This window comes from Phacochoerus africanus, chromosome 9 (genome assembly GCF_016906955.1).
Source record: "Phacochoerus africanus isolate WHEZ1 chromosome 9, ROS_Pafr_v1, whole genome shotgun sequence".
Taxonomy (NCBI): Eukaryota; Metazoa; Chordata; class Mammalia; order Artiodactyla; family Suidae; genus Phacochoerus; species Phacochoerus africanus.
The window spans coordinates 23,467,598-23,479,429 of record NC_062552.1 but is presented as its reverse complement, the minus strand read 5'-3'; the positions used below and the strand labels follow the sequence as shown (position 1 = coordinate 23,479,429).

Genomic DNA, 11,832 nt, shown 5'->3' with positions numbered 1-11,832 from the left:
CTCAATTTTCTCACAAATCATGAAGAAACTCTTCACGAATTAGAAAGCACTTGAAGCATCTCTCCCTCAGCTCTCCCTGGAGTCCCTGTCCTGCCCCAGCAATCTCCCAAGTGCCCTCTTGACCTCCTTGTTCCTCAGGGTGTATATGAGAGGGTTAAGCGAAGGTGTGCCCACTGCATAGAAGAGACCAAAGAACTTGCCCCTCCTCTGGGCATAGGGACTTTTGGGCTGGAGGTAGACGGCAATGACTGAGCTGTAGAAGAGGGTGACCACAGCGAGATGGGAGGAGCAGGTCCCCAGGGCCTTCCTCCATGCTGTGGCAGAGCTGATCCTCAGCACTGCCCGGGCGATGGCACCGTAAGAGACCAGGATGAGACTGAGGGGCACCACCAAGATGAAGACACTGGCAACAGCCATCTGGATCTCATTGTAGGTGGTGTCCCCACAGGAGAGTTGAATTAGAGAAGGGACTTGACATACAAAGTCATCTATCTGCCGGTGGGGGCAGAAGGGCAGGCGGAGTGTGGGTGGTGTCTGGACCATGGACTCCACCAGGCCAATGACCCAGGCCACCGCGGCCAGCTGCCGGCACAGGCGGGGGTGCATGATGGTGGCATAGTGGAGGGGTTGGCAGACAGCCACATAGCGGTCAAAGGCCATCACTGTCAGGAGGACACACTCAGTGGTCCCCAGGAGCAGGAAGATGAAGAGCTGGACAGCACAGCCAAGGAAGCTGATGGTCTTCTGTGGGCCCCACAAGTGGACCAGCATCTGGGGGACACAGCTCGTGGTGAAACAGAGGTCCAAGAAGGAGAGGTTGGAGAGGAAAAAGTACATCGGGGAGTGGAGCCTGGGGTCCAGTGCGGACAGCAGGATGATGAGTGTGTTGCCAGCTAGAGTCAGGAGGTAGGAAGCGAAGACAACCGCGAAGAGGAGTCTCTCGAGCTCTGGGTGTTCAGAGAAGCCCAGAAGGAGGAAGCCTGCCGGGGAGCTGTGGTTGACCATGGCCTGTTCCCGTCCAGACCTAGAGGGATGAGGGCTGTCGGGGGAGTGTGTTCAAACTGTTTTATGAAAAGTCCCACTGGGTACTTGCCAGGTCGCAGCAGGTAGGTGTTTCTCTTTTGCCTTTACTCCCTCAGCCTCTTTCCCAGGACGTCATCGCCGGCAGCTCCTTCTTTTCCCCTCTTTCTCCAGGTCACACATTGCCTAGTGGGATTGAGGAAACCATGAAAGCGCTGGAGAACAGGTGGAGACCCATGCTGGTTCCTCAGACTCACTGAAGGTAAGGAAAGCTGATGCAAAATATGGATTAGCTAAGTTTTCCTTAATTCAAAAATCGAGGAGTTCCCTTTGTGGGGAACTGACTAGGATCCATGAGGATGTGGGTTCGAGCGAGGCCTTAACCCACTGGCCTTGCTAGGTGGGTTATGGATCTGGCATTGCCGTGAGCTGTGGTGTAGGTCGAAGATGTACCTTGGATCCCTCGTGGCTGAGGCTGTGGCGTAGGCAGGCAGCTGTAGCGCCGATTCCACCCCTAGCCTGGGAACCTCCTTATGTGGCCCTAAAAAGAAAAAAAAAAACAATTATTGAGTATTAATTTTGTTCTGAGTACTGTCATAGTTTTTGATATTCCCTTATGTATCCGGAGAAGATTAGCAAAGGAATAATTTTTACTGAATTTCCCTCTTGAGAGTGTCTATGTAGGGTTACTTCCTACTCTGGAACATACATTTTTTAGATTGTCTTGTTTTATCGTCCTTACTTCATTTGTAGGAGAACCACCAGAGACAGAATGTGTGTATGAATCAAGGAAATTTCTTCTCTTTGAAGTGAAGTGATCCTACCGCAGATATTAACTAGGTGATCTTATCCCTTTAAAAAAATTATGATTTATTGAACTAAGTACAAGAGTGTCTTCTACAAATAAAAAGCACTAAGCTCAACTTAATATTATGTATATGTGGCAAAATAAGACCAAAAAGGCTGGAGTTCCTGCTGTGACGCAACAGGATCAGCAGCATCTTGGGAGTGCTGGAACTCAGGTTCGATCCCCAGCCCAGTGCAGTGGGTTAAGGATCCCGTTTTGCTGCAGCTGCAGCTGCAGCTGAGGTCACAGCTATGGCTCAGATCTGATCCTTGGTCTGGGAACTCCATATGCCACAGGGCAGCAAAAAATAAGTAAATAAATAAAAAAAAATTTTTAAAAGAGACCAAACAGGCTTCCAGTGGTCTTGTTATGGAACTATGAACATCAAGAATTATTGAGTCTAGAAATAAGGAAGATGATATAATTTTAAAAAATATTTTCCCTTTCAGATAAGATTATGTCAAAAGGAAAATATGCTGAATTGATGCTGGGATATTTAAGTAAAGCATAGAACTTGTTTAATGTTTTCTTAATTCTAGTCATTATTTGAGATTTAAAAAATTTTTATGTACCAATATTAAACTTACAGAAAAATTTCAAGGCTAAGAAATTCCTGTGTATTATTTATATATTGTTAGCATTTGCCACATTTTTTTCCCTTTGCTTTTAAGGGCCACATCTGCGGCATGTGTAAATTCCCAGGTTAGGGGTCAAATGGGAGCTGCAGCTGCTGGCCGACACCATAGCTCACGGCAATGCCGGATCCTTAACTCACTGAGCAAGACCAGGGATCAAACCCATGTCCTCATGGATACTAGTCAGGTTTGCTACTGCTGAGCCTTGATGGGAACTCGTAGTATTTGCCACTTTTATTATTCTTTCTTTTCTTTATATATGCAGTTACATTTACTCTGAGCTGCTGGAGGGTGGGTTGCATACATAATCTTCTTCGCCCCTTCATACATTTGCAAGTAGTATCTAAGCAAAGGGAAATTCTTTTACGAAAACATAGTACAGCTATTAAATATAGGAAATCCAACACTGACAAAACATTATTATTGACCCTGTAGCTTATAATTTTGCCAATAATGTTAGCAAATTTTCCCATAAAAGTTCCAGGGCAGATCACTTATGTGTGACCTTGGGCTCTACAGTAGCCTTTTTTTAGCCACTGCAACAAACAAGCCTTAAAAGATAAGGTTCAGGCCTCGCCAAGGAAGCTGAGAGGAGGGAGGCACTGGTGGCCTCATGCAGAAGTTCAATAGTGGGGAATGCATGGAAAATTGTCAAGACACCACCTCCCTGACCCCCAAATGAAGGCAAATAGAGCGAAGCTAACAGGTGTGTGAGAGAAGGAAGGCTGCACAGTAAGGACGACTCTGGTGAGTAAGTTAAGAAAAGTTTCCAGAGAAGATGACCCGGATCCTCGCTGTGAAAGATGGTCTGGGTCACAGAAGACCAGCTCGAAGATGGGTGTGGGGTGTGGGAGTCACCCTGGCAGTTTAGAGACGGCAACTGGGTGGTCTTCTGAGAACAGACAATCTCAGGAACCCATTTAGGTGATGTGGAGGCAGAAAATGTCCCAGGGGTTTTTGGGATGACAATAAACATCTCTTCATCACCAAGTCTCCATTGTGTGTTAAGAGCTACATCTTATTCTCTTTTTGTTAGGACTCCTCCCCCCACCTTTTTTTTGTTTTCTACAAATCCTCCTTTGTCATTACTTTCCCTTGAGGATAAGACTTGTTTCACTTTAGCAATTGTTTATTATTTGAATAATAAAGAGTTTCACTTTAGCAATTGTTTATTATTTGAATAATAAAGAGTGTATAAAATATGCCTATGGTTTTACAGAATAATAAAATAAACACATGGTGTACCTGCCCTCCTGACTCCAATTTAAGAGCAGAGCAAATGTTATCCATACCTTAGAGTCTTATGTGGATCCCTCCCTGATCCCATCCCCTTTGTCCTTGAAGAAGTGGACGCTATTCTGCTTTTTTTTTTTTTGTCTTTTTGCCTCTTCTAGGTCCACTTCCCATGGCATATGGAGGTTCCCGGGCTAGGGGCCTAGTCGGAGCTGTAGCCTCTGGCCTACACCAGAGCCACAGCAATGCAGGATCTGAGCCGCATCTGCGACCCATACCACAGCTCATGGCAATGCTGGATCCTTAATCCACTGAGCAAGGCTGGGGATTGAACCCACAACCTCATGGTTCCTAGTCGGATTCATTAACCACTGTACCACGATGGGAACTCCTATTCTGCTTATTTTGAATTCATCATATCTTTTGAACTTTATAGTTGTTGAACCACTTGTATCTCATCAGTTACTCATCAGCTTTTGTTCATCGAACTGTAGAATTTCTCACATTCTTATTTTCTTGTCTTACTTTGTATGTTATTTCTAAATCTCTTCAGGTTTTTTGGCTCTGTTCTGTCTTTCATAACAGGTCTTTTCCTCACCCTCTTTCTCTAGGTCCTTCTCTCAGACCAAGAAAAGAAGCACTGCTTCCCCACTTTTCGTTAAATCCATATTCATTTGTGCATTTATTCCTTTATTTGTTACTAAAGAGCCAGTCATAAACTAGAGGCTACATGGTTATGAGATACAGATTCTGGGGGCTCCCCCTGTGGCTCAGCAGGTTAAGAATTTGATCAGTATCCATATCCATGAGGATGTGGGTTCGTTCTCTGGCCTCGCCCAGTGGATTAAGGATCCGGCATTGCCACAAACTGCAGTGTAGGTCCCAGATATGGTCTGAATCCCATGGCTGTGGCTATGGTATAGGCCAGTAGCTGCATTTCCGATTTGATCCCTAGCCTGGGAACTTCCATATGCCGTGGGTGTGGCCGTAAAAAAAAAAAAGGGAACCCCCCCCCCAATTCTGTTCACAACCCAGCAATGATAATCTTATTTGACTTCGGTCATTACCATCTCTTGAGTGTTTCCTAAGTATTAGTCACCATGTTAAAAAAAATTCCTGAATATCTAAATGTCACAAAAACCACGAAAAATTGTTAATACTATCCTTCATTTATAGAAGAAACAGTCTCAGAGAAGTTAAGTAGTTTTACCCAAGGTGATCCAGCCAGTGTCAGGGTCAGGATCCTAGACCCTGTTTAATTCTAAGCACTACTGGCTGTATGTGAAAATGAATGGGCTGCAGGAGAAGAATAAATACATAACTTACTCACAGTCAAGTCAGAATCTCCTCATTGCCTCGCTGCCAGAGCATCCCTATGATAGGGAGCTTTTGGGTGGGTTAGAGCCTCCACTTGATCTTCACACTGAGAAGTAAAAGCATCTATAAGAAATAGTATACCCTTGACATTGATTCGAGCTTAGATTTCAGGCAAGGGTAATGATCGCTAGATGACTTCCTCAGCCACTTTTCAAAGCACTTCACAACGACACGAGATGGGCACCATTGTTATCTTCCTTTCCAGGCAAAGAAATGAAAACAAACAGAGGATAAATCACTTGTTCTGAAAGTGTAACTGGTAAGCTCCTGTGCTGAGCTTTGAACCCCAGATGGGCTGGCTGGATAGCTCATTTAATAACCACACCCCACCACTACTTTGCTGAACAGATGAGACCAGAGATCGAGCTTTACTATGGAGCTTTTTGGTAACAAGCTTTCCTCCTCGATCCAGGAAATTCAATTCTCTCTCAATGGTACTGAAGGTAGAAAAGCAAGCATGGTGAGGTGGTGGAGGGAGCGATCCCAGGACTCTGATCCTCTGGAAAGAAAGAGCTCATTAATTCTGCTAAGACTAGGGACCTCATACCTCCCGACTAATTAGCCACCACCACTAATGATGGTTAAGAAGAGAGGGGAGGATCTAGAGGAAACGTGCCAAAAAATTGTGTTCCCTTTGCTGAACAAGAAGGTCAGCCTCTGCTCCTCTGTGTCACCGGGGAGTACAAAGATAGTATTTTCTTTTTTTTTTTTTTAACCACCTCCTGAGCATCCCATATTTCAGCTGTTCCCTCTCAAGCCTCTAATGAGCCTATCCAGTACTCCCTTACTTTGGTTTATTTCCTTTCTCTTTTTAAATAGGGCTATAATGTACATAGTAGAGTGCACAGATTTTAATGCAGTGTGCCAAGTTTTGGTAAATGTATATATGCAGGTAACCCCCCTAGAGAAGATACAGCATATTTCCATTACCTCAAAAGTTCCTCCTGCCCACTTATAATAATTGTCTCTACTCTCTGCTCTAGGTGACCACTAACCTATCTCACTTCTGTCATCTTCGATGGTTTTGCCTTCTGTTCTAGAACTTCACATAAGACTCATTCAGTGCACACTCTTTTGTGTCTGGCTCCTTCTACTCTGCACAATATTGAGGTCCATTCATGTTATTCTGAGTATCCATAGTCCATTCTTTGAGTTCTCTTGTGGCTCCGTGGGTTAAGGATCTGGTGTTATCCCAGCTATGGAGTGGTTTGAATCCTGCCCCTAGGAAATTCTACATGTTGCAGGTGTGGCCAAAAAGAAAAAAAAAAAAGTCCATTCTTTTTTATTATTGAGTAGTACTCCACTTTAGAAACACATCACAATTTGTTCACCCAGTCACAAACAAGAATGATGGACGTTTGGGCTTATTATGATTTTCAATTTGTCCCCAAATTCTTTGATATTCTTATCTTTATAAGGTTGAGCTTACTTCTCCTCCCCTTCAGTGTGGGCTGTCCTTAGTGACTCACTTTTAATAAATAGAATGTGGCATAAATGGTATGTGACATCCAAGACTAGTTCATAAGAGGTGTTGTGACCTCCTCCTTTCTTTTGGACTGTTTACTATGTGGGGAGCCATCCACTGTGTCTTAAAAGTGGGTAGAGAGCCACATATGGGGAGGAACTAAGGCTCCTTGCTAACAACCTACAACAGGTGACTGAGACATAAGATGAACTTCTAGATTCATCCAGATCTTCTAAGGACTGCAATTTGGCTGATTGCTTGACTGCAGTATTTTAAGGGACACTAGGCTAGAACCATCAGCTAGGTATCTTGTGAATTGTGACTCATAGAAATAGGTTTTCTTTTTTTAATTTTAGGGCCGCACCCATGGCATATGGAAGTTCCCAGGGAAGGAGTTGAATCAGAGCTGTAGCCACCGGCCGATGCCACAGTCACAGCAATGCCAGCATGAGCAAGGCCAGGGATCCAACCCGCATTCTCATGGCTACTAGTTGGGATGGTTACCCCTGAGCCACAATGGGAATTCCCCTTAGTTAATATTTACTATGTTATTTGTCTTATAAGTTCATTTGTTTGTGAGATATATGTATATAAGCACATATGCATATACCTACACATATATAAAATAGGAAAAATTTTCTTTCCGTGACTTGGATTTTCATTTTTCTTAACAATGTCTTTATTTATTTATTTATTTTTGCTTTTTAGGTTCGCCCTTGCGGCATATGAAAGCTCCCAGGCTAGGGGTCAAATGGGAGCTGCAGTTGCTGGCCTATGCCACAGCCACAGCCACAGCCGTGCAGGATCTGAGCTACGTCTGTGACCTACACCATAGCTCACGGCAATGCTGAATCCTTAACCCACTGTGTGTGGCAAGGGATTGAACCTGCATCCTCATGTATCCTAGTTGGGATCATTAACCACTGAGCCACAAAGGGAACCCCAACAATGTCTTTTAAAGAGAAGACATTTTCAGTTTTGGTCAACTCCAGTTTATCAGAGGGTAATGCTTTTCTTTTATCATATAAGAAATATTTACTTACCTTATGGTCACAAGATATTCTAGCGTTTCTTTTCCAGAAGTTTTATGTTTATATATTGCATGCTTTACTTAATTAAAAAATTATTATAGTTACACTCTCAGCATGTGGAATTTCCTAGGTCAGGAATTGAATCTGAATTGCAGCTGCAACCTAAGTCACAGCTGTGGCAATACCAGCTCCTTTAACCTGTGCCAGGCCAGGGATCAAACCCAGGCCTCTGCAGCAACTTGAGCTCCTGCAGTTGGATTCTTAACTCACTGCACAGCACTGAGAAGCCCTATATTGTGTTTTTGTTAGATCTCCTTTATTGGGTTCCCTTCTATTCCTAGTTTTTGGAGAGTTTTAAGTGTGTGTAAGTATTGAACTTTTTTCAAGTGCTTTCTCTGTGGGAGATGATCTCATGTTTTTTGGCCTTTATCTTTTTAAGATGGTATATAATACAATAACTGATTATTGGATGTTAAACCATCTTTGCATTCTTAGCATAAATCCCACTTGGTCATTGTGATTAATATTTTCTATATGTCAAGGATATGGTTTACTAACTTTATGGTAAGGTTTTTTTTTTTTTTTTTGGCATCCATGTTCATGAGGAGTATTTTTCTGTATTTTTCTTATAATGTTTTTAACTTGGCTTTGGCATCAGAGTAATACTGGGATCATAGAATGAATTTAGAAATCTTACTTCCTCAACTGTCTTCGGAAAAAAATTATTTAAGATTGGTATTATATTTTTCTTAAATATTTGATAGAATTCAATATTTGATAGTGAAGCTCTTCCAAGCCTGGAATTTTGTGTGAGTTTATGTAGGAATATTTTACATCAGTAATTCCATTTCTTTACTTGTTATAAATCTAATCAGATTTTCCTCATGAGTCAGTTGGTAATTTCTGCACTCTAGGAATTTAAAATTTCATCTAAGTTGTCTAATTTGTTCCTAATATTCCCTTATAATCTTTTTCCTTTTTGTACGTTTGACAGAGATGCCAACATCTCCACAAAATGATCTTTGATTTCGGCTGGTTTTCTGAATTTGTTAGAGAGGCAACAAAAAGAGATCTTTTTGCCTCTGAAAAAATTGATTTTGACACAGAGGGAAAAAATAAGCCAGATGGACACTGTGCTAAGAAGAAAGGAGGAGTCTGTTCCCAAGAAGTCATCCTATTCGTAGTCAGCAAACAGGCATCGCAGTGTTTGGGACACCCTCCCCCTGGACTCGGAAACTCCACTTACGAAGGGAGGAGGGAAAAGAGGGATCAGAGTCCAGATCTGTTATTCTCGTTCCTTGAAAGGACACTGTTTCTCAGAATCTAGATCTTTTCTGGAGAGGGAGTCTCCTGAGTCAGCTTTCCTAGGAAAATCCCTGGCTTGCCCTACAGTAACTCTAGGCTAGAAACCCCCAGATACCGTGGGCAGTTTCTCTACTGCCATGTGGAATTACCTTGCAGTGCTTTTTTTTTTCTTTCTTCCTTCCCTCCTTCCTTCCTCCTTCTTTTAAATTTTATAGAAGTGTATTTGTGTTAGTTTCAGGTGTATAGAAAAGTCAGTCAGTTAAATATATGTGTGTGTGTGTGCGTGTGTGTGTGTGTGTGTGTAGATTCTTTCCCCAAATAAGTTATCACAGAGCATTGAATAGATTTCCCTGTGCTATACAGTAGGTGTTTGATACTTACTGATTTTACACATACTGGTGTGTATTTGCCAGTCCCAATCTCCCAATTTAATCCCTCCTCCCAATGTTTCCCCTTTGCTAACCATAGTGCAAGAGAGTTTGATTTCAAAATCTTTGAGTCTGTTTCTGTTTTGTGAATGAGTTCTTTATTATTTTTTTCTTTTTAGGGCTGCACCCACCACTTATGGAGGTTCCAAGGCTAGGGGTCAAATTGGAGCTGAAGCTGCTGGCCTACATCACAGCCACAGCAAAGCGGAATCCGACTTGTGCCTGAGACCTATACCCCAGCTCATGGCAATGCCGGATCCCCAACCTGCTAAGTGACTGAGACCAGGGGTTGAACCTGCATCTTCGTGGACACTAGTCAGATTCCTTTTCACCGAGCCATGATGGGAACCCCTGTTTTGTGAATAATTTCTTTCATATCATTTTTTTATAAGATTTCACATATTAGTGATATCATATGAGGTTGTCTTTAACTGACTTATTTCACTTAGTATGATAATCTCGAGGTCTATCCATGTTGTTGCAAATGGCATTACTGCATCCTTTTTTGTGGCCAAGTAACATTCCACTGTATGTAGAATGTACCACATCTTCTTTATCCAGTCCTCTGCGATGAACGTTTAGGTTGCCTTCAAGTCTTGGCTATTGTAAATAGTGCGACAGTGAACACTGGGGTGCATATATCTTTTCAAATTAAATCTCATACAGCTTTATATAAAAAATAGAATCTAATAAAAAAATGGTCAGAAGATCTAAATAGACATTTCTTCAAAGAATATACACAGTTAGCAAAAAAAACCCCACATGCAAAGATGTCAACATCACTAATTATTAGAGAAATGCAAATCAAAACTACAATGAGGTATCACCTCATACCCATCAGAATGGCCATCATCAAAAAGCCTACAAACAATAAATGCTGGAGAGGATGTGGAGAAACGGGAACTTTCCTACAATGTTGGTGGGAATGTAAGTTGGTGTAATCACTACAGATAACAGTATGAAGGTTTCTTAAAAAACTAAATATAGAATTACCATATATGATCCAGCATAAAACCCTGGGCATATGTGTGGAGAAAACCATAATGATACATGCAGTGTTGTCTTTGAACCCTCACAATTTTGGGAGAGCAGTTCTCCTCTAGCTTTGCACCAGCATGCAGTCTTCCTCCAGGCTCTGACTCCTGAACTCATGGACTCTCTGTTGACCTCTGCCGAGTGGGGAAGTATAGGCTGTCCAGGCAAGACTCATTCCAAGGCTCCCTGCATCTCACCTTTCCTTTACCTCTCTGTTTCATCCCTCAACTTGTACCTCTCCTATAATAAATAGGAATGCACATGCACATGGCCCCCACTTTTCCTTCCACTGATGCACAATATACCAAGACAAAGAGTATAGAAATAGAGGTGTGCATTTGAACCCTTGCTTACCAGCCACTACTAATATGACTGTGAAAGAATTAGCTTCTTGTTTATCAATGAGGACACTAATACCTTGTTAGAATGCTAAAATACTTAATGAGGTACCATTTAATACTATCTTGTGCAGTTCTTGAAATATAACAGGTACCCACTAAATGTCTGTTAATACTTTATTCACATACTTGGAAAACAGTAATTATTTATTGTGCCAGATAGTACATCAGGGAAGTGCTAGATACATGCTAACTAAGACCCAATCATGACCCCTAAGCTACCTACTCTTTACTAAGGGTGAAGAATGGGTAAGCAGATGAACTTACTGCTGGAGAAACATGCTCTAGGAGGTTTGCTGAGGCAGTATAAAAGGACAGAAGATGGGCATGTAACCCAGAGCAGGATGGAAGGGAGTCAGGGAAGTCTTCCTGGAGGAGATGCTGCTTACCTTGCCTCTTCTTAGAAATGCATGGTGTTGGGGGGAGAGTTGGAGGGAAGGGCATGCTCCATGACCTGATGGTAGAAAGGTGGGCATGTTTAAGGATATTCAGGGACTGCAGGAAAACCATGCATGGGAGCAGCTAGACCTACAGATCTGTAGCTCAGGGCTGGGCTGTGGGGATAGATCCGAGTGATATCAGTAGACAAAAATCATTCCTGGGAAATGTCATTCCTGAGCCCCTCCTCCCCCTGAAAATGCAGATATTGGCACCAAGATGGTGTAGGCTACTGAGGCTACAAGGGCAAAGACAGAAAGAGTGTGACAAGAATGATTTCATTTTTTTTTTGGTCTTTTTGCCTTTTCTAGGGCTGCACCCACGGCATATGGAGGTCTAATCAGAGCTGTAGCCACGGGCCAATGCCAGAGCCACAGCAACATGGGATCCGAGCCATATCTGTGACCTACACCACAGCTCACAGCAATGCCAGATCCTTAACCCACTGAGCAAGGCCAGGGATCAAACCCGAAACCTCATGGTCCCTAGTCGGATTTGTTAACCACTGAGCCACGACAGGAACTCCTGATTTCATTTTTAAGCAGCTTTAAGCTTCTACTCTCCCTCTTCTCTCTTCAGAAATGCTTGGGAGAGCTAAGAAACAGAGGGGTGCAAATAAA

At 42.7% G+C, this 11,832-nt stretch overlaps 1 protein-coding gene across 2 annotated transcripts in view; it reads right to left on the bottom strand.

Annotated features, from left to right (window-relative positions):
* Positions 1-11,832, bottom strand: part of LOC125135796 (olfactory receptor 2H1) — a 21,808-nt gene continuing 9,976 nt past the window's right edge. The window contains exons 3-4 of one of the 2 annotated variants that reach the window (XM_047796223.1): positions 5,066-5,158; positions 1-1,206 (exon numbers count right to left, since the gene is read on the bottom strand). In XM_047796223.1, coding sequence (XP_047652179.1) covers positions 67-1,005 — 939 coding nt within the window. In that variant the 5' untranslated portion in view covers positions 1,006-1,206; positions 5,066-5,158 and the 3' untranslated portion in view covers positions 1-66. The remainder of the gene's footprint in view (positions 1,207-5,065; positions 5,159-11,832) is intronic. The other variant, XM_047796222.1, reaches the window with a different exon arrangement.